The sequence below is a fragment of the Salvia hispanica genome, chromosome 1, assembly GCF_029641045.1.
Source record: "Salvia hispanica isolate PSC_SH4W2 chromosome 1, Shi_PSC_v1, whole genome shotgun sequence".
NCBI classification, from domain to species: domain Eukaryota; kingdom Viridiplantae; phylum Streptophyta; class Magnoliopsida; order Lamiales; family Lamiaceae; genus Salvia; species Salvia hispanica.
In genome coordinates this window covers 58,325,240-58,348,503 of record NC_142692.1, presented here as the reverse complement: position 1 = coordinate 58,348,503, position 23,264 = coordinate 58,325,240, and the positions used below count along the sequence as shown (strand labels likewise).

Below are 23,264 nucleotides of genomic sequence, written 5' to 3'. Positions count from 1 at the left end.
CTTAAAGCTACACGTGGAGAAGTCGCTAGCCATCTTCAATTCTTTGGAGAATTAATTAGGTATTATTCTACTCCGTAGAAAAGCATGTTTTAGGTTTTCAATATTCTTAAAGCATGATTAATTCAAGTTATGAGCATGATACATGTGATAATTACGCGAATAGATTTTGTCTAAATAATCTGCTAAATAGATCTGATTATTATGTGATTTATTTACATGCTCTTCCGCTGCGTGCACCAACAGATATCTCATCATGTCCTCTAAAAGCCAAACCTTGATTCAAAAGTAATCGAATAACATCAAGAGTTGCAGTCAAACGAATCATATATTCCTTTTCTTGTTTCGAACCAACTCTACGAACAATATAAGTCACACTCTGCTTTGGATTTACAAAATTTTCATATTCAATTATAGCTTTGTGGTGTTTGGTGTGCACTACCCATTGACTCAACATGAGCTCTAAATCTTTAATTAGCCTTCTTCCAATTAGAGAAACCACCACTAACAAATGCTTCATCTCCGGGTGCTAAATAACCATGCTTGAAAAGAAAACACCAAAAACTATTGCGTACTATATTCAAGACAAATATAATCTTTATACCAAACATCCCTAAAACCTCTCTTATATTTCCCATATTGTTTTTTTGGAAAGTCATGAAATTTTGGTTGGCAAGGACCTTTGGTAACATATTCTCTACGAATTCGATCACGAATATTTACATCAAAACTATCTATAGGGTCTCGTAATCCAGGGCCGGCTTTAATTTTCTCTTTATCAATTTCAATCTAGTCCGAATTATTTTCAACTACCATATGATTTTCCATTTGTTGTGATTCTTGCTCTATATTAGCACTTGAAGAGCCGATTCAAACTCGAGGTCTTTTCTTCAGAAATTTATCCATTAACCTAAAAACAATGTAACACAAATTTAAAATTTATATTTAATCAATTATATATACTATGAAACTTTCTAATCTAATTTCGGACAAGGTAAACAGAATCAGTGAATATTCAAAAGCAATTAAGCAGAGCTGCAAAGATAATTGCTATATCTACTTAAATTAGAAAATATAATACTTTTTTATCAATTTTATAGCATTGTAATGTGAATTGTAAAACCAGAAAAAAAACAAATAATAGTACCAACTTAAACTTGAATGAAGATTTTAAATACCTCAATAAGTGATAAGATGCAAGAAACTCTCAAATAATATTAATTGTTGACGCCAATTGCTAAGAAATTCCTTCGAAATTCTATTCGTAGCACAAATAGTTAGAGTGACAACGTACCACCAACCTCGTGCTGCCACGTGGCACGCTTTCCAGTAATATTATAGGTGTATCCAACAATATCATAGTAAGCATTTTAGATGGATTTCTACAGATTGCATGATAGTACTATGTGGATTGCTGTGTGGAGTGCTGAGTATTGCTGTATTAGCAATACAACAAAATAACATATAAAAAAGCAATCTGTCTATATATATATATTGTAACTGAAATATTATATGCCTATACAACAATACTCAACAATCTACACAGCAATCCACCTATTACTATCATGCAATTTGTAAACGCATACTAAATGAATATTGCTGGATATGCCTCTAATATTGCTGGAAAACATGCCATGTGGCAGCACGAGATTGGTGGTACGTTGTCACTTTAAAAAGGGTTGTCATCTTAACATAATCCTATATATACATGTATAGGTTTGTGTTAAAATGACATCACCTCTTAAAGTGGCACTGTGACACCACGTATCCAACAATATTATAAACACTACACTACAATATTATAAACGCTAGATTATTGTCTAGTGTATTGGATATTGCTGGCCGAGAAAAAATTGTTGTCTAGCGTATTGGATATACCTGGCCGAGAAATTTACCCTTGAGCATTTTTTATGATTGTCACATGGCAGCTGATTATTCGTCCACGTGTACAAATGATTGACTACGAATGGTGGTATGGTGTTACTTTAAGAGGTGTTGTCATTTTAACGCACCGTTGTATGTTTATATATTAAATATTTTAAACTTATATATATACTGTATATACCGAAGATTCGGTATACTGCGGTATACCGCATGTATGGTATATACCGAAGATTCGGTATACTACGGTATACGGTGGTATGGGATATTTGATACCGTTACCGTACCGAAGACTTTCAGTACGGTACGAAACCATACCGAAAACTACGGTATACGGAAAAATTGGTATTTTTTCGATATGATAAGTCCGGTATTTCGGTATGTTGGTAATATTTCCCACCCTTAATACTAATGCTACATAGTCAATAAAATGCCATAAAAATGCTTGTTTACTTACACTTTTAATATCTCACCTTGATGCTATTATTTTAAAATTGTTATTTCCATAAATGCATAAAGACTAATCTTATGGCCAAAATTATATGAATAAATATGAATGATTTATTTAATATTTTAATATAATACTAATCCTCCTATTTTTTAATATACAATAGTATATGTTTTGCAAATATCTGTAAGATAAGAAACCTATATATGTATAAATATATGCGTGTTTGTATAAAATAATACTCCTTCAATCTCTGAAATGTTTGTTACATTTTTTTTATTTCCGTCCGTCCCATAAAATTTATCACATTTACTTTTTACTCATTTTAGCAATGAATCTCACATTCCACTAACATATTTTCACTCACATTTTATTATAAAATTAATATTTAAAAATAGGATCCACATCCGACAAATCTTTTTAACTCACTTTATATTATATTTTTTAAAATTTATGCCCGATCAATCTGTGATAATATTTAAGGGGAGGGAGTATGTATGTACATGGAACATGTTTATCCCTAAATGTTAAACTTGATTAGTTTAATATTATAATAGTATTTAAATTGTCATTTATACAAGTCAAACAAATGAATAAACACAACTAAATTCCCTAATATTTGGAGCTCCACCAACTAAACTAAACAATTCTAGGTTCATAGAGGCGGCGCATCCTTCGATTGGATCAAATTATTTGAAGGTAGATTAAATTCTTCCTTCAACTATTGTTTTTTATTTGCCGATGATTTACCCATATTATTTGAATCAAAGTATTTGAAGGTAGCTATAGTGAACGACTGCAGTAGATTTTTTTGAGTTGAATTGAAGAGCATTCACATCATCCTGCCAGCAACAAGTTCGAATTTGGACTCTCAAATTTCAGTGTATTGTGATTATGGACTTTAAATTTTGCTAATTCTATTTTGCATTGTCAATACTAGAAGTCCTTATTATGAAAATGGTTTGAAGAATTGAATAATTCATGATATGAACAATAAATTAAAGATTGAACAACCTGGAAGGTTTTGCTTGCTCAATAGTACCATGGGCTTATTGAGGAGTACTATGTTTGTGATCACCCTGTTCTTCATATAAATGCATTATCAGATGTTCTATTCTATACAGAACATCGGATAATGCATTGCATACTCCCAATCTCTCTCTTCATATGTGCTCTATCTTTGTGGTGCCGCGCCACTGTCGTGCTTTGTCTCCTCTCTCTAAGGTCAACACATCTTCTAATTAATTCTTGTTTATGTAGCTTTGGCATTGTATACACATTTCTATGATAATTAAGTTTTGTTTCTACAACTTTTTATCACAATCAATCGATTACCTTATAATCAAATAATGATAATGTGTCGAATGGTTGATCTAGGTACAGTAAATCATGATTTTTATGCTGACAATTTCGATTACTTCTTTTTACATAAATGGACACCTGGCTACTTCACTAATGAATACGTTAAATGCTTGTAGATTAGAGCACACCTAATATTGCATAAAAATGTAAATATAAATTTAGTATCTGTGCTATTATTCATTGTCTAATTTTCTTAGTTGTCTATATTTAATTTATTATCGATATAGATTGATAGGAATGTTAAGCTTTATGCGTGTCCATAACCTTAATCAAAAGTACCAAAATTTGTATCAGTCTTAGTTTAGTCTTGCGGATCATACCAGTAATTAAATCTCTCTCGTCAGCTGCTGGTATCCTTCATCTCCATTTGAGTTTAAAAGATATCCATTATCTCTCTTCGGGTGCATGCTCTCTCGACTGAAGGGTTGTGCAGCCATTGTTGGTCTTTGTCTCATCTTTCTCAGGTAAGAATCTCATCCATCTTTCTCTTGTAACTACTTTGCTAATGAATTTTTTAAGTGCTTGTTAATTTGAGCATGGCTAATCTTAAAAAATAAAAATATTTACATATTTACATTTTCTAATTTATCAAGTTGTCAATATTTGATTTATTATCTATATAGATTTGATAGGAAAGTTGAGATAGATGCGTGTGCACAACCTTAATAAAAAAAAGTATCACTCTTTGTTTAATCTAAGGTATTGTAAATCTCTTTCGGCAGCTACCGCTATCCTTCACACCTTACCATTTAAGTCCAAAAGATATCCAATCTCTCTTCGTGTGCACGCTCTCTCCACTGAAGGGTTGTGTAGCCATTGCTGATCTTTGTCTCATCTTTCTCAGGTCATTATCGCATCCATCTTTCTCTTGTAACTACTTTGCTAATTAATTTTAAGTGCTTGTTGATTTGAGCATGACTAATCTTAGAAAATAAAAATATTTACATATTTTTGTTTGATATTTTTATTTAGAATCCATTCACTAATTTACTAAGTTGTCAATATTTAATTTATTATCTGTATAGTTTTGATAGGAATGTTGAGCATGATGCGTGTGCACATCCTTAACAAAAAAAGCATCACTCTTAGTTTAATCTTAGGTATTGTACAGTAATTATCTCTCTCTTGGCAGCTGCTATTCTTCACACCTCTCTATTTGAGACCGTTAGCTATCCAATCTCTTTTCGTGTGCATCTCGAGTGAAGGTTTGTGCAGCCATTAACGTTCTTTGTCTCCTCTATCTGAGGTCAGTATCTCATCCCATTTTCTCTTGTAACTTCTTTGCTATTGAATTTCTTAAGTGCTTGTTGATTTCAGCATGACTAATCTTTCAAAATAAAAATATTTACATATTTTTATTGATATTTTATTATAATCCATTTCCTGATTTACTAAGTCATAATTAATTTTATTATTTATGTAGCCTTAGTGGAATTTATTAAAACAATATGGATAGAATTTGGATGACAAAGTCAAGAGTAACAACGTAATACCAAAATGAACTTCAATACTTTTTGGACTATGCTTTTCGAAACGCAAGCATGTACGATAAGATATTATGTCCATGCAAATGTTGTGGAATTGGTATATTGTTGAATAGAGATGATGCATTTGAACATTTGACGGTAGATGGATTTATTCCTGGGTACAACCAATGGATAACTCATGGAGAACTTCCTAGTCGCCTTTCATCTAGGGGGTGAAAATCAACATAATAGTTTGGGCGATGATGATATGCACGGTTTAGTTCATGATGCATTTGGAGTTCCAAATGAAGATGGATCTACAAAAGAATATACAGGATCTCCGATGGATGCATAAATTGCTAATGGGCAAGCAAAAGAATTTTATAAGTTGATTGATAGTTTGCAAGAACTGTTGTATGAAGGATGTTCTAAATTCTCAAAACTATCATTCATAATCCGTTTGTTGCACTTAAAGTGTATTGGGAGCTTGAATAATAAAGTATTCGATATGCTTTTAGACTTATTAAGAGAATCTTTTCCAGCCATGGTTGGTCTACCAAAGTCCTACTATGAAGCTGAGAAATTGATAAAGAACTAGGACTTGGCTATGAAAATATTCACGCTTGTCCAAATGATTGCACTTTATATTGGGGGGAAAATGAAACACGAACTTCTTGTGGCACATGTCATCAGCCAAGATGGCGTACTTCAGAAACTCTTACATCTTGCCCTTTGTGTACTTGCGAAGCACAAATTCTTTGTTGTCTTTGTTGTGTTTTAAGCATTGCCTCTAGTCGAGCAACTTTTCTTGGTACTCCAATAGTAAATGGTTCGATGTATTCTTAGGAGTTCCATTCCATATATCCGAGGGGCAAACTCCTTGGCCCGTCATCCTTACGTGTCCTGATTTATCCTTCTCCATTATTTGTGCAAATATATCATTTGGGGCAATTGCATCTTCAGAACCTTCAGGAAGTTGATCACTACATTGTACCATTGCTGACTGTGTACAAGAATTTTAAAAATAATGCACACAGTAAAATTTCATCATATATTACATAAAATGAACGAATGTATCATTAGATACAAGTTTGCTTGAGACATCAACACTTGAGTTTCCATTCTGAGAAACAAAACATGAACTAAATAACTAAACACGCGATGGGCACTGTCCATGTTCCTTTTTCTAGGAAAATGTAAATTGTCAGTTTACTAACATGTAAAAAAAATTATGAAATGAAATAAATATAAGAAACAAATATTACCAATTTAGCTTTCACTTGCGCAAATGACGTCTTTCCGGTTCTTTGATTCATTAACTTCTCTGCTCGAGCATTTTTATATCTCTTACGTGTACTCTAATAGCAAGTAAAAAAGTGAATGCATAGGTTAAATTAAATTATCAATATATAGGGAAGAAATAGAATAAACGTCTGCATCTCTAGTAATAAAGAAGTTGAATCAATTGCTCTTCTGCTACTCTATCATCGCTGTAATGTATTATATACTTAATAGGTACGTCAACCCAATATCTTGTTTTTAGATGATGCTTCCAATTTCTCCATTTAGTCCCAATAGAGGTCAAAATCCACTTCTCAGCAATGATGGGAACATCAAATCATAACTACATTACACAAAGCCCGCCAATATTAAAAATATCAATATATAATGAACGTGTAGTCATTGAAAAAGGTAGAATCAATCCAAAAGCATAGGACAGACCAAAAAAGCATGATAAACAAAATAACCTTAACTCTTTAAAGTATTAGTACATTTACGATTTCAAGCATTTCAACTTTTTTTTTTCCTTTGGCATAGCGTGCCAATTTTTAACATTTAGCGGACAATGCATACCATTTTTTGCTATTGAACCTAAAAAATGGGTAAGCTTACTATATTTACCACCTATAGGTTGACCAAATTCATTATATTCAACAGATATGCGTGGTAGATTTCATGGACGACCCCAAATATCTGCCATAAAGTAGGGCCTCTAATTTTAGCTCCACATGCATCACCTTGAAGCACAAAAAACATAATATGATTATACATTAAAGAGTTTACGCAGCTTATTATAGTGCTTAATTGCTCATTACCTTCCTCTTGTTCTTGTTCGATTCCAACACTGAATATCCCTTATCGGCAATGGTGGAACTCTCTCATGAATATGATCTGAATGCCTGACCATACATAGATATAAATATTAGAATCAATAGCATTTTTATTGATAGGTATATATCAAGAAAGTTCGGACACGGTCAGACATTCAGATGAGACTGTTCCACCATTGCTGATAAGGGATATGAGGGTTGGAATCGAACAAGAACAAGAGGAAGATAATGAACAATTAAGCACTATAATAAGCTGCGTAAACTCTTTAATGTATGGACTAATCATATTATGGTTTTTGTGTTTCAAAGTGATGCATCTAGAGCTAAAATTAGAGGCCCCACTTATATGATAGATATTTGGGGTCGTCCACGAAATCTACCACACATATTTGTTGAATATAATGAATTTGGTCAACCTATAGGTGGTGAATATAGTAAGCTTACCCATTTTTTAGGTTCAATAGCAAAAAATGGTATGCATTGTCCGCTAAATGTTAAAAATTGGCACGCTATGCCAAAGGAAAAAAAAAAGTTGAAATGCTTGAAATCGTAAATGTACTAATACTTAAAAGAGTTAAGGTTATTTTGTTTATCATGCTTTTTTGGTCTGTCCTATGCTTTTGGATTGATTCTACCTTTTTCAATGACTACACGTTCATTATATATTGATATTTTTAATATTGGCGGGCTTTGTGTAATGTAGTTATGATTTGATGTTCCCATCATTGCTGAGAAGTGGATTTTGACCTCTATTGGGACTAAATGGAGAAATTGGAAGCATTATCTAAAAACAAGATATTGGGTTGACGTACCTATTAAGTATATAATACATTACAGCGATGATAGAGTAGCAGAAGAGCAATGGATTCAACTTCTTTATTACTAGAGATGCAGACGTTTATTCTATTTCTTCCCTATATATTGATAATTTAATTTAACCTATGCATTCACTTTTTTTACTTGCTATTAGAATACACGTAAGAGATATAAAAATGCTCGAGCAGAGAAGTTAATGAATCAAAGAACCGGAAAGACGTCATTTGCGCAAGTGAAAGCTAAATTGGTAATATTTGTTTCTTATATTTATTTCATTTCATAATTTTTTTTACATGTTAGTAAACTGACAATTTACATTTTCCTAGAAAAAGGAACATGGACAGTGCCCATCGCGTGTTTAGTTATTTAGTTCATGTTTTGTTTCTCAGAATGGAAACTCAAGTGTTGATGTCTCAAGCAAACTTGTATCTAATGATACATTCGTTCATTTTATGTAATATATGATGAAATTTTACTGTGTGCATTATTTTTAAAATTCTTGTACACAGTCAGCAATGGTACAATGTAGTGATCAACTTCCTGAAGGTTCTGAAGATGCAATTGCCCCAAATGATGTATTTGCACAAATAATGGGGAAGGATAAATCAGGACACGTAAGGATGATGGGCCAAGGAGTTTGCCCCTAGAACCATGTACAATTGGAGTACCAAAAAAAAGTCGCTCGACTAGAGGCAATTCTTGAAGCACAACAAAGAATTTGTGCTTCGCAAGTACACAAAGGGCAAGATGTAAGAGTTTATGAGTCGAGCTTACTAAATGCTACTTCAACTGAGATGTCAGGTATCTATGCTTTTAATTTTATACAATGTTGAAATATATAACATATTAAAATTGGTTATTAATCTATTTTGGTTTCTTGGAGGTTGGAACATATGTTTCTCTCCGAAGTTTTCTCAGAAACAAAATCGTTGCTAAAGGATGTATTTATAAGATCGATCCAAATACAAAAGTTGGAGGACAAGCATTAGGATTGAATTGTTGTGAAATAAATGTTAAAGCTGTAGTTGAACCTCAAGAGCAATTGATCAGGCCGTACGACAACTTCCAAGATTTGTCTGAAACAGTTGGTCATATGATTGATTGACCACGTTCTTTGGTATATTTTATCAACGATTTATCAACAAATGATTAACTATTGCATTTTGGTTTGATTCTTATTGGATATTATCCTTATATATGTAGGTGACACCTATTGAGCAATTTCTCGATTCACATTTGGATTCCAGGTACTCTATATTAAATTAACTAATTATATTGCTTATATGATCATCCTGGTTTGTGCTTTTCATTAAGTTATAGTATGGATTGCTTTGAGGTCTTCCCGTATTTTCTCTGTGTGGCAGTTTATATGGTTGCTAAGTACTAACTAGCCTAAGTATGATATGCAAAGGTGGCTTCTCTCTGTTATATTGTGTTCTAGTTTTTGGCAGTCTGCAATAAAACATGGATAACCTCTAAACGGTAATGATATGGATTTTTAAATTTAGACCTTATAAATAGACAAGTATACCTTTAATTTGCCACTGGTTTCACTTTTTTCCAACAATGTATGAGTTCAGAATGAGTTTTACAATATGATTGTTTTGTTGAGTTCTAGTTTTTAGCAGTCTGCAATAAAACATGGATAACCTATAAACGGTGATGATTTGGATTTTGAAATTTTGACCTTATATCATGGACACGTATAGCTTTAATTTTCCACTGGTTTCACTAATTTCTGACATTGTATGAGTCCGGAATGAGTTTTACAACATGAACTGTTCTGTTGAGATCCAGTTTTTTGGCAGTCTGCACTAAAGGATGGATAACCTCTCCAAGGTGATGATTTGGATTTTGAAATTTAAACTTTACAACATAGACAAGTATAGCTTGAATTTTCCACTGGTTTTACTAATTTCAGACATTGTATGAGTTCAGAAAGATTTTTCGAATTGGTGTCAAAATTCTGGAAATTTCTAAATTTGTGCTGAAAAATTGTTAATTGTATGCTTAAGTGATTAATTGATGTTTAGTTTATATACTCTATGAATCAATCATTCTAATTTGTTATGCTGCTATTCTTGTATTTTCTATACTGTTTTTGATATATCATATATGTGGCTAGAATTTGGGATTTGAATTATTTATGAGAGTTGTTTTCTTTTTATTTTTTCTCAGATGATTTTGCTATTCATGTTAACTTGAAATTATCAAATTTCATTGTTCCAGGTTATGCAGATTGTTCAGATGATAGAAGAAGCTCAAGACAATCTATGTACCTACAAATATGTTATGCTCTTTTGGATGGATTAGGAATTTTTAGCACTAGTGTTGTTTATGTAGTTGATGTAGAACCAATGTACCTACTATGTTACACTCTTATGATAGATTACTATTTTGGATATATACGGCTTTGCGTTTTATTTTGAAAGGGATTATAAAAGTTTGTTGGATGTTAATTTTTTTTTAAATTCATAAGAACATATAAATTCAAATTAGTTACATGATGAAACTGTAATTTATAGAAATTTGATGATGAAAAATATAAATTATAGAAATTTGATGATGGAAAATATAAATTATAGAATTTTAATGGTGGAAAATATAAATGCCATAAAGTATAGGGGGAAATAGTAATTTTAAATATTTATAGGTGGCATCATGTAAATTTTCAATTATAGTCGTAGGTCTATTGTAGAAGACATATTTTGACTCTTTTGATGCAATTACACAAATATTTTCCTGACAATTTTAGGTGAATTAATTGAAGGGATATCCTCACACATAATTTCTTATTACACATTTCATTAATGCACGTCTATCAAGTGCCATAACAACTTGTGCTTGCATTTTTGAATGCCACGAAAGGCAATTTTTTTAGTATTGCGCAGGTGCAATATTAATTGACTGATCCTATAAATTGTTGTGTACTACTCTCCCCATTCTATCATAAGAGTCAAATTTTATCATTTCGGTCTATCCTACGATAAGAGTCATATTTAACTTTTATCTCACATTCCACAAATTCACTTCACTCACATTTTATTATGAAATCAATATAAAAAGTAGGCTCTGTATTCCACTAACTTTACCAATTCATTATTCTTTAAATTTCTTAAAACTCGTGCTCACACCAAATGTGACTTCTATTATGGAATGCAAGGAGTATATGTTAATGTGGATGTATTTGTGTAATGCATGTCTTCCTGCCATGCAAAGCCAACACATGATCCTAGATTTACCACTTACACATCTCTCTCTCAGTTTGATAACTTGTATGAGTATCAATACAAAACATGTCTTAAATATTACTCCAGCAAATAATTGTTTCTCAGCTGTCGGAATCAATGCCCTATCAAAACTTGAATGTTAATTATGTTATGTCTTTCCATTTTTTCTGTTTTGAACGTAACTGTTGGAAATAGACTATTAGAGTCTCAAGAATATTGGAAAGAGTCACTTTAGAGTTTCAAGGGAACAAAATATTAATAGTATTATAGTTCCAATTGTATTGTTCTTAGGTGCATTACTTCTCTTGTCCTATAAATAGAGATGTCAATGTATCACAAAATTAACAATTCAAATCCAATACAATGTAGTCGATAAAGATTTTAGTGTCTTTTATTTTCCGCATTTTACTTTTCAACATGGTATCAGAGCAGGTTCGATCCTCCGTATGGATCGATCTGTCTCTATAGCAAAAAAAAAAAAAAAAAATTCACCAAAATTCAAGCCTTCTGTCCACCGAAGAAATTAATTTTTCAGCCACTCTCTACTCAACTCCAAAGCCACAGCATGAGCCAAGTCTCCCTCTTCAAAACTGAGAAGGCTGAGTGAATGCAGCACGACACCAACTCATTGCCAGCAGCAGCAAGCGGCGATAGAGCCGACGGAGAACTAGCAAGTAGGGGTCGATTGGTTGCCGGTGTGAGCATTGATTCGGAGGTGGAAGCGAGCAAGAGAGATCTAAGAGAGGAAGGCAAGAAGACTCTGAAAGTGAAGTCGTCGGACAACCATAGCAGAGGAAAGAACCGATGCTGTCAAAAAGGCCGCAGAGTAGCAGCCCAACCAAGCCATCTTTCACAATCTTACAAACACAAAAAATGGAAGAAGAGAATTCGATGAATCGTCCGGCGAGGGGGAGACGACAAACACTGCCAAACGATTCATCGCGCCTAGAAGAATGCCGAGAGAGAGCAGGACAGTGTGTACCACCGAAAGAAGAGCCGAGACTGTCGAGAGCAGCCCAACCAAGAGATCAATGGTGCCAATAGAGCGGTGCCGCCCAGCCGCTGTCAAGAGAAGAAAACAGAGGAGGGGTCCTCGGTTTGTCCGGCCGAGGGGGAGAAGAAGTAGCCGACCGAACAATCCCTCCCCAAATGTATGTTGGCGGAGAAGTCAAATATGCCCGCCGGTGAGAGGTCGAGAAAGCTACTGCATTGCAACTCACACATCGATGATGCAGCGAAGGCCAGTTAACCGAAGAAGAAATCAACCGCGATGGAGGCGTGCACGATTGTCAATTGTGTCGAAGTGGAGAAATCTGCCGTGATGGCAGCAAGAGAAGAAACCGAAGTGAAAGAGTCTGCTCGGAATAGCGAGAAATCCGAAGAGAGGGGGAGCACAATGCCGGAGAATCACCGGCCGATAAAGAGGCAGGTGACCGAAGTTGGAAAGGAAAGTGAAAAGAAGAGAGAAGAAAAAAGGAGAAGGCAGTGAATCATGTGTCCAGCCGGAGAAACCAGGAGGCGGCTCGGGCTCGTCGAATGGAGGAGAGACGATTGGAGTCGGAAATGATAGAAAGAAGAACGGACGTGAGAAAGAAAGAGACGGCGATTTTGGTTTGAGGTAAAAATCAATGATGCCCTTATATTATTGAAAAATGCAGTTTGGTCCTTCCACATTTAACTTTTGCAAATTGCTGCCCAATTTCAAAAAGAAATTGCGAAAGAATGTGAGCCTTTTGCGAAATATGAAAAAAAAAAATCAAATTGAAGAAGCTCTTTGAAATGAGTCTAAACTTTCAACGATGAAGAGCTCCTTGATAAGAGCCTAAACTTTCAATGAAGAAAAATGAAAAAGCTCCTTGACACGAGTTTAAACTTTCAATGAAAAAAAAAACTCCTCGACATGAGTAAAAACTGTCAGTCAGAAAAAAAATGAAGTGACTCCTAGATATGAGTTAAAACTATCAAAAATGGCTCCTGGATACGAGCTAAAAATTTCTAAGAAGGCTCCTTGACATGAGTTGAAACTGCCAACCAAAAATTGAAGAACTCTATGACACGAGTTAAAACTGTCAACAAAAAATTGAAGAACTCCTTGATACGAGTATAAACTATTAATGAAGAATTGAAGAAGCTCTATGATACGAGTATAAACTATCAATGAAGAATTGAAGAACCTCTATGATACGAGCATAAATGTCAATGAAAAGTGAAGAACTCCTTAATACGAGTATAAACTAATTATAAAAGCGAAGATTGTGCAAGTTAAGTGTCGAAAAGTTCGATACTCAACTTGAGGGGGAGTGTTGGAAATAGACTATTAGAGTCTCAAGAATATTGGAAAGAGTCACTTTAGAGTTTCAAGGAACATAACATTTGTTAAATTCTCCAAATCCTTGTCCCACATCGGCTTGGTGATGATCCTAGCTTCTCTATATAAGTGTGGATAACCATCCCCCTTATGAGGCCTTTTAAGGGGTGAGTGGCCCATTTCTAATATGGTATCAGAGTAGGGCCCAAGTCGATGATGGTTTATCTCTTTATCTCTTCTCTTGCCTACCCACGTGATGGAAGTCCGATGTGTCATTCCGGCCCACGCGTGAGGGGGCGTGTTAAATTCTCCAAATCCTTGTCCCACATCGGCTTGGTGATGATCCTAGCTTCTCTATATAAGTGTGGATAACCCTCCCCATTATGAGGCCTTTTAAGGGGTGAGTAGCCCATTTCTAATAACATTAATAGTGTTATAGTTCCAATTGTATTGTTCCTAGATGCATTACTTCTCTAGTCCTATAAATAGAGATGTCAATGTATCATAAAAATAACAGTTCAAATCCAATACAATGTAGTCGATAAAGATTTTAGTGTCTTTTATTTTTCGCATTTTATTTTTCAACAGTAACTACTCTATATGTATTGATAATTGAAAAACTGAAAGTTATATCTTACATATGATTAGTTATATTTATAGTACTACTATATAGGTTAAGGGTGTTAATAAAACTAGAACTTGAATTTGCTATGCCCAACCTCAACCTGGATAACAATGGATTGGAGACCGAGTATAGCCAGAAACAGGTGTTTCTTGAAGATCATAGCACTGGGGTCGAAAGCATGAATTTGACGCAGGCGGCCACCAAAACCCGAATAAGGTAATTGACGAGTAAGGCTAATATTATACTATAATTAATAAATACATGTCTTTAAGTAGTTTTGATATTTATTTATTTCTTTCTCTGTGAGTAGTGATGATGACTGTCGATAAATTGAGGTGTGGCGCAATCACCATAGGTCTCATTTGTCAGCGACAAAACAACTTGTGAAAAAGACCATGCAAGTGAAGGTGAAATGGACAGAAAGTCGATTTTAGAGGTTTTGGTTCGTATTGTGCTTTAACAAACACATTGATCGATATGTTTGCCAAATGTAAGCCCTAATTAGCCAGTCGGGATTTTTTCCTTTTGAGTTTGTCCTTTAGAATTTATGTATTATTTGACGATTTTTTTGTGTACAAAATGTGCATATGGTTAAATTGAGATTAGGGGAGAGTACACTTTAGTTCTTGGACAAAGAGGGAGAAGTATTTTTTATTCTTAAATTAAAAAGATCATTTTTTATGATCTTTTCGTAACAATATTTACACAAATGAAAAAGTAAACAAAAATTACTTAAAATAGGTAATTATATAGCTACGGAAAAAATCATAGAGAGTGTCAGCTACGAGATTCGACCACCAGCTGATTCTAGGTTGACAACCAACTTTGTCACTTGCACCACATGCCTCCACTTAGGTCTGCCCCTAGGTGTTGGGTGCAAACCTATCCCACACCGGATGAGTGAGAGAAGTTGGATTAGTATGTAAGTGCTATTCATCCCTAATTAGTTTGAGGCCTTTTGGGAGTGACCCAAAAACAAATCCGTGCGGACTTAGCTCCACCCAAAGCGGACAATATCAAACAGATGTGCAGTCGACGATATTGGGATCAGAGCCAAGGTGGCTTTGGGTCAGGCCCTGTGTGACCAAAGGGATCGAGTCGGGCCCTAGATGACTCTAGTTTGAGTCAGGCCCGTAATGTCTCGATGTATCGACTGTGTGTTCCCGATGTGGTCTCAGTTTGAGGGGAGGTTTGTTGGTTACAAATCCATCCCACATCGAATAAGTGAGGGAGTGACCCAAAAATAAATCCGTGCGGGCTTGACATCCCAATAGCAACATTAGAGTTAGAGTTGGACAGGAATTATATACACCTTCCAACTTCCCTCACTCATCCGATGTGGGATGGGTTTGTAACACTGGGTATAAGAGTATTCACAATGTATACCCAACTTTTTATGTATAATCCCATTTTAAGTTGACACATTATTGTTTTTCATTTCAGCTCCAAAACATGCAATGTAATCCACCCATTCAAATTTTTAGGTATAATCCCATTTTAAGTTGACACATTATTGTTTTTCATTTCAGCTCCAAAACATGCAATGTAATCCACCCATTCAGTCTCATTTCAGTTGACTTTTTATTAATTTATAATTTAATGTAAGTATTAGAAAAGCAATAAAAATGTAACATAATTAAAAATAGAGTAATAAAAAGGCCAAATTGGCTTAAAAATCATGAACTTTCATAAAAGTTTGGTTTTTCCCGTAAACTATAAATGTTGTGTAAAAATTCATGAACTTTCATAAAATGTGCCGATTTCCCGTATCGGGTATTCCGGCTAAGATGGCGATATTGATGCTGACGTGGACGATGAGTTGGCTGCTGAGATGAAATTTTTTTTTAATAAACAAAAGCATTACTTATTATACTTATTATTATACATATTATACTTATCTCACACCATTATTTTTTTAATATCTCGTAGCCTTTTAGAATCGCCGAAACAGGGCCACGATTCTTCCGGAAATTCCGAATGCATGTTACCAAAATCGCGGTGTTCATCAAAGTAGTGTTGTTTCCACCCATACATAGAAAGACACACATTTGCAATTGAATCAATTAAGTAAATTCACTCAGAATTTGGGGATTTTTGGGTAAATGTGAAATTAGGGTCGAACACTTACCGCCCAGTAAGGGAGGGGTTGGATTCGGCCGCTAACGACTGGACGCCGTAGCCGACAGAGCCAATGAGGAGGATGACGGAGGTTGGGAGACGGTCTGAGGCGAGGCCGACGAAGATGCCGAATGCTTTTCCGACGTCTTTGGCGACGGAGAGGCTGTTGAGCTGGAGCTGAGTGAGTCCCATGAGTGTTTTGAGGGCGTCGGAGTAATTAGAGAAGGTGTAATTGCTGCCGGAAATCGCTTGAACCCAGGCGGCGGTGACAAGGCTGAGCCATTTTCCGGCAGGGGATGTCGGTGAGAGTTTTACTCCCATGGCAGAATGTGGGAAATATTTCTTTGGAAATGATAGAGAAATATTTCAAGGTTTTGAACTTTGGTACTTGCTGTGAGGACGAGATGGAGAATTGCAGATGGAGGAGGAGGAATAGCGATGGGATGGAGGAATCGCAATGGAGAAATTGTAGATTGGACTTCACTGATGGGAGGAAGAAATCTAACCCTAATTGATTAAATTTAATTTTTTAACAGAAACTATTCAAAACGACGTCGTTTTTGACGTCGTTTTGTGCGTGTAAAAACGACGTCATTTTTGTGTATTGACAGCCGGTATGCCATGTCACAACTCCGGCAGCCACGTAGGATAAGTTTTGCCCGGAAATATACAGGGTCGGGTCTTACGGGAAATTTACACAACCCGGTAAAGTTCATGATTTTTTACGCAACATTTATAGTTTACGGGAAAAACCAAACTTTTATTAAAGTTCATTATTTTTAAGCCAATTTTCCCTAATAAAAATAGAGTGAACTACATAAATGGTACCTGATATTTCACTTTCGCACATAAATGGTACCTGATCTTTATTTTATATCGTTTTTGGTACCTATAAATCACATTTTTGGTATCTGATGCAATTTTGACCCCAAAATGCCCTCTAAACAAATACATATTCCATTTGTATCATTAAGGTTATTTTGGGCATACAAACTAAGTACCAAAAGTGATATTATAATTTCTTCACTCATTCTTCTCACTCTTTATACTATTATTATTAATCAATATTTAAATTATTATTTTGATATTATAAATTAATAATTAATTTATTTTTTAATATCAATCAAATATACTTAATTATAGTTATATTTATAATTATATTTAATTACTGTAATAATATTATTGTTATAATACTAAAAACTAGTTGTAATAAATAAATAATAATAATATAATTATTTAAATTATGAATCACACAATATTATATAATAATAATAATAATAATAATAATAATAATAATAATTATTATTATTATTATTATATTACATTATACTAATAAATAATCAATATAATCTTAATAAAAATTTAAAATTGTGAATTGTATTCATAATGATATTAAGAGTTGAATATTTTTAGTTAGGTGTTTCAACCATAAAATGAGTATAAAACAATTCAATACAAAATATTTAATTGATTTAAATATTTTAAATAATTAATTTAATTAGGTGTTTTGTTCTTGATTTATATTATGAATGCAATTAGATATATGTATAAAACACTAAAAAGAAAGAAGAAAAAAGAAAAAAAGAGGAAACATAAACTAATAAGAAAAAGAAAGAAGAAAGAAAAAGAAAGAAGAAAGGAAGATAAAATACTAAAAAGAAAGAAGAAAATGAAGAAAAGGAGAAACTAAAGATGAAAAAAAGAAATAAGAAATGAAGAAAAAAATAATCACATGTTTGGTATACTATTTAATGAAAATTTACAAAAATATCCTTCATAACAAAATAATCACAAGTTTGGTACCTAGGGTTATTTTTGTCTCCGGGTACCAAAAACGATATAAAATAAAGATCAGATACCATTTGTGTGCGAAAGTGAAAGATCAGGTACCATTTATGTAGTTCACTCATAAAAATAATGGAGTACAATTTAAATTTAAAAAGTATAATTAAAGTAATTAAAATTTCAATTTTGAATTGATTTTTTACAAAACTGAAATCAATTGTTCAAAATTTTATATTACAAAAACAATTTTAATAATTTTAATAATAAACAAAAAAAAATTCTCTCAGTGCATGGGCTTTTAGTTGAGGCGAAAAGGCAGGCAAATGCATTGTTAGCGCCAACTAGACTAGTCCTTGTAACTCTGAATCTAAATAATGTACCTCTAGTCATCTTTAAATATTTGAACTTGGTGTGTTATCGAGTTCAACATCTAACCGGAAATGAAGGGTCAAATAATACCACCAAAAACAATATAATAAAACTTGAAAATATTCATTTTCTTTTATTTATTTATTTCAATTGCTGGCATGCATGTACTTTATTATCCAATAATTTTATTGTCAAATTAACCAAAAATTTCAATTTCACTTTCCCAACTATAATTAATAACTACAAGTAATCTTCTAAGATCACGGACTAGAAGATTAACAAATGAAATTAATTTCTTATTTTCATGTCCACGTTTGATTTTGTAGTTTGTGTTGTAGCCATTGCTATTGAAAATGAAAGGTGCAATAGGTTCTAATTTCTTACAAATTATCAAATTCATTTAAATCAAGCCGGCAATTTGATTCTTGTGTATATTACGTTCCTATCTATTTAGATTTTTAATTTAACAGCAACCTGCCTTTAGTTTATGTGTAATTCAATAATCTTATAATTGAACAAAAAGCAACCTAAATTCTGCAATAAAAGTCTAGTTTGGCAGCTTGTGTGAAAGTAGCTTTCAGATTCTAGTAATCAGAAATAATCTAGTAAGTCAAAGAATTTAGGGAATAAGATATTTGTTGAATTCAATTTATAGCAAGCCAGTAACTCATCAGTAGTTTCAGCTCGGAACAGTGTGTGAACTGTGTGTTTTTAGCTCCATTGATGGCGTTTTTGAGCTTCTCTTTCACTGTATTCTGTGTTTTACAAATTGTTTCTGCACAGCGAAAAACAGTTCCCACTGAAGGTGTTTATCAAAATGCCTCTTAGTCATATTTGCATAGTAAAACACTTACTCTTTTCTTCATTTTCCCTTTCAGTGGATGCTGTCAACAAGATAATTGACCATTGGAACCTAAGAAGTAAGCTGAATTTAAGCGATGATCCGTGTATTGAAAACGCGATTTGGGCTCCTGATTCGGCTAATCCAAGAATAGATTGTGACTGTGTTGGGACAGTTTGCCACATAACACATCTGTTAGTTATTTCTTAACCTATACTACTTCCTAATGTGTTTGTTTAAGTTTGATTGAAGTAAAGATTGGAGCTTTTTTTATTTGATTCAGGAAAATATATGCTCTGGACATCTCTGGTCAAATTCCTCCAGAATTGTTTTTGCTGACAGAGTTGATGGACTTGTAATGATACTAAACTGCAATTTTTCCAATATCTATAGTTTCAGTCATTGAATTTGATTTGATCATTTATATGAAGGAACTTGAATCAGAATATGTTGAATGGATCCATCCCACCAGAAATTGGGCTGCTGTCAAAAATGGAATACTTGTGAGTTATCAAACTATTAATGCACAATCTCTCTCCTAAATAATGCAATGATCTTTCTTGAATTTTCAAGATCAATTTTGATGTTTCAATGTGGAATGTGCAGGGCTCTTGGCATTAACAATCTCACAGGCTCAGTGCCTGCAGCGCTTGGCAATCTCACCAGATTGCGCTCTTTGTGAGTTATAAGCTCAAATTTCGATCTGATTTTGATCATCTCTCTATGCTTGTGGGATTGCTTCTTGTCGTGATGCATCTTTCTTCTTCTTGTTAATGCGATGCAGGAGTTTTGGCTCAAACAACTTGCAAGGAGCATTGCCTCGGGACTTGGGAAATCTAACGTTATTAGATCAGCTGTAAGTAATTTATTTGCTCACATTTTTGTTCAGATTTATGTGTTGCTGCATTGCATCTTGTGATATTTCAGTGTCATTTGATGCTTCAGATATATTGACAGCAGTGGATTGAGTGGACCAATCCCTCAAGAACTCTCAAAACTCACATCCCTTCAAACAATGTATTTCTTGATCATTCTCTTAAATCTGTTTATACCATGCTCGATTTAGGCAAAACCATGTCGATGATAGTTGTCATGATTTCAGATGGATGTCAGATAATGGCTTCACAGGAAAACTCCCTGAATTCTTGTCCACTTTCACTGAACTCAAAGATCTGTATGCATTGTGGCTTCTCTTTTGGTTTCTGCTTCTCTCCATTGCTTTTTCTTTTGCTATTTCTTTCTGAATCATGCTTGTTCATAGGAGAGTTGAAGGAACAAATCTCGAGGGCCCAATTCCCAACAGTTTCAGTGCTCTAACAAAACTGGAAAACCTGTAAGAATCTTACAGAAGTTGCATATTTTGTGAATCACAACAATATCTTCTTCTCTTGTACTTTCTTCACACGCGTTTCTTTTCAGGCGAATTGGTGATCTTAACGTCGGTGAAAGTGACAGTTCTCTTGATTTCTTAGAGAATCTGACTAGTCTCTCCATATTGTAAGCTCTTAAAATCCTCTGCAACAGCTCTCTCAGTTACTAATTTTTGTTTCTCACACTGCACTTCTAACAGATCATTAAGAAACTGCCAAATCCGCGGCTCAATCCCACAACTGCTGAGCACTTTCCCCAACCTTACATTCTTGTGAGTTCCTCCCCACCCACCAGAATTTGATCATGTGTGTGTTCGTATCTCATATTTGTATGGGGTCACCAAGACAGGGACTTGAGCTTCAATAAGCTGACGGGGCAGATACCGGCTTCATTCAAGGATTTTTCTTCACTCAAGTATCTGTAAGTGAGCCATTGCTTCTCTGTAGACAAAAGTTGCATCTATGAGAAATTGATCTCTCTCTTCATTACAGATATCTTGGAAGTAATAACATCGACGGGGTTTTGCCTTCTGATATAGGTTCAAAACTAATTGCACTGTAAGGCCAAAAACTCATTTGCAAATGTATGGGATTTCATGTTGATTTCTGTCTTGTTTTAAACGAACGCAGAGACGTATCTTTCAATCCTCTTACTGGAAATATCCCTCTTGATTGGAGCCATGTTTCCATGTAAGCCATCTCCATCCATTTGCAAACTTGTTTCATCACAAATGCAACTGTTTCTCTGAGTTCTCGGATTGCAGAAACACAGTCGGCACTTCCATCAATGATGTAAATCTCAAGAACCAGTAAGTATAGTCATCATTCGAGAAGAGAGATGATCTCAAGAAACACATATCTTGATTCACTAATTGTGCTGCAGGAAGGCCTCTACCATGCTGCAGTGCCTTGATCAAACCACCAACTGCAGAAACAAAGCTCCATCAAGTAAGCAAGTTTACCGGTTACTACTTTATTCAAAACACAATTTTTATGTACATTTGATGATTCCTGTTGGAGGTAACAACCATTTTCTTGTAGCTACATTTGCTGTCAACAGTGGTGGTCCGGAGCAAGCTGACACAAATGGTGCCGTATACGACGATGACTCAGAGAAGCTAGGAGCAGCCTCATTGTACACAAGCAGCAGCAACAAATGGGCAGTGAGCAGCTCCGGAGTCTTCATATCCAACATAAATGGGCCAATTTATATAGCTCAAACAGACTCCCAAATCGCAAACACTCTCGACTCTGAGCTCTACAAAACAGCAAGAATCGCTCCCGCCTCGCTCAGATACTATGGCCTCGGCTTAGAAAACGGAGTCTACCGGGTGGAGCTCCATTTCGCTGAGGTGGTGATGGATGACAACTCCGCTTCTTGGGAGGGCCTAGGCCGGCGTCTCTTCGACGTCTACATTCAGGTATTCGGTTATTTCAGTCTTTTTTTTTTCAGGATCCGAACTAACTCTGCGAGCACATGCAAGGGCAAGAGAGTGTTGCGAGATTTCAACATAGTAAAAGAGGCCGGCGGGTCTAAGAGGGCGTTAATCAAGACGTTCAATGCCAACGTGACGAACACGTTGATGGACATTCATCTGATGTGGGCTGGGAAGGGGACTTGCTGCATTCCTCGGCAGAGCACGTTTGGCCCTCTGGTTTCGGCAATTGCTGTTTCTCAAGGTCCTTTCTTCTCACGTATACTTTATTCTCTCTCCTGTTTTAATCCATCTCCATTTAATATACTCCCTCCGTCCCAGATAATTCGTCCTAGTTTTCCATTTCGATCTGTCCCACATGATTTGTCCCACTTCACTTTTACCATTTTTGGTAGTGGACCTCCTATTCCACTAACACATTCCTACTCACATTTTATTTTAAAACTAATATATAAAGGTAGGACCCACATTCCACTAACTTTTTCAACCCACTTTTCATTACAATTCTTAAAACTCGTGCCCGGTCAAAGAGACCCGAATTATCCGGGACGGAGGGAGTATTAAAGATAACTTTCTTAAATCTTGTGCCGATCAGAAATGCATCAAGTAAAACCATGCATTCAATTTTATTTAGCTGTGCGCAATCGTTGGTGACATGTTTGTGTGCGTGTGCAGTGTCGGCGTATGAGGATTCGTCGAAGGGCGAGGGGAAGCGGGTGGGGAGGATTGTAGGGATTGTGTTTGGGTGTGTAGGAGCTTTGGCGATAGCATGTGTTGTTGCATATTTGTGGTGGACCAAGAAGGAATCTGGTGATCTGAAGATTTACACACAAGCTCCCAAAGATTAGTTTGCTTTATGATAAATGAATTGTGTTTGTTTTAATGTGTGTGTGTATGTCTAATTCAAGTTATTGTTTGAATAGAAATCTATATATGCTTGATGCCAATTGTGTCAAATCAAATTAGTTTATACGTTCATCAAATATGGATAATCACATAGGTCCAAGTGGGAGATGGGGTATCCACTAGTTTGTGCCAAAAGGCATTTCCCTCAAAATTTAATCATTAGTAACCTAATTTTGACTTGTGAAACCGTCCACA

At 34.7% G+C, this 23,264-nt stretch overlaps 1 protein-coding gene and 2 pseudogenes across 2 annotated transcripts; 2 read left to right on the top strand and 1 right to left on the bottom strand.

The window, feature by feature from the left end:
* Nucleotides 1-208: 208 nt before the first annotated feature.
* Nucleotides 209-6,151, bottom strand: LOC148934204 (uncharacterized; annotated as a pseudogene).
* LOC125217607 (uncharacterized) lies at nucleotides 2,925-10,485 on the top strand (annotated as a pseudogene). Its single transcript, XR_016134343.1, has 10 exons — nucleotides 2,925-3,025; nucleotides 4,033-4,152; nucleotides 4,411-4,532; nucleotides 4,821-8,328; nucleotides 8,408-8,506; nucleotides 8,591-8,720; nucleotides 8,814-8,830; nucleotides 8,965-9,198; nucleotides 9,285-9,328; nucleotides 10,311-10,485. The product of XR_016134343.1 is annotated as an uncharacterized LOC125217607 (transcript).
* An 8,647-nt stretch (nucleotides 10,486-19,132) lies between these two features.
* On the top strand, nucleotides 19,133-23,110 carry LOC125219542 (uncharacterized). The gene is made up of 19 exons (XM_048121552.2): nucleotides 19,133-19,321; nucleotides 19,395-19,551; nucleotides 19,641-19,712; nucleotides 19,789-19,860; nucleotides 19,964-20,035; nucleotides 20,142-20,213; nucleotides 20,303-20,374; nucleotides 20,460-20,531; nucleotides 20,619-20,690; nucleotides 20,777-20,854; nucleotides 20,928-20,999; nucleotides 21,077-21,148; nucleotides 21,220-21,285; nucleotides 21,358-21,417; nucleotides 21,492-21,536; nucleotides 21,611-21,675; nucleotides 21,769-22,148; nucleotides 22,212-22,407; nucleotides 22,839-23,110. The coding sequence occupies exons 1-19, from the start codon at nucleotides 19,240-19,242 to the stop codon at nucleotides 23,009-23,011; spliced, it is 1,950 nt and encodes a 649-aa protein (XP_047977509.2). The 5' UTR covers nucleotides 19,133-19,239; the 3' UTR covers nucleotides 23,012-23,110.
* The last annotated feature ends 154 nt before the right edge of the window (nucleotides 23,111-23,264 follow it).

Coding starts and splice junctions, on each gene's coding strand:
- LOC125219542 (XM_048121552.2), top strand. CDS start 19,240: ATGGCGTTTTTGAGCTTCTCTTTCACTGTATTCTGTGTTTTACAAATT. Junction 20,532..20,618: donor TTCACTGAACTCAAAGATCT/GTATGCATTGTG, acceptor GCTTGTTCATAG/GAGAGTTGAAGGAACAAATC. Junction 21,286..21,357: donor GGTTCAAAACTAATTGCACT/GTAAGGCCAAAA, acceptor AAACGAACGCAG/AGACGTATCTTTCAATCCTC.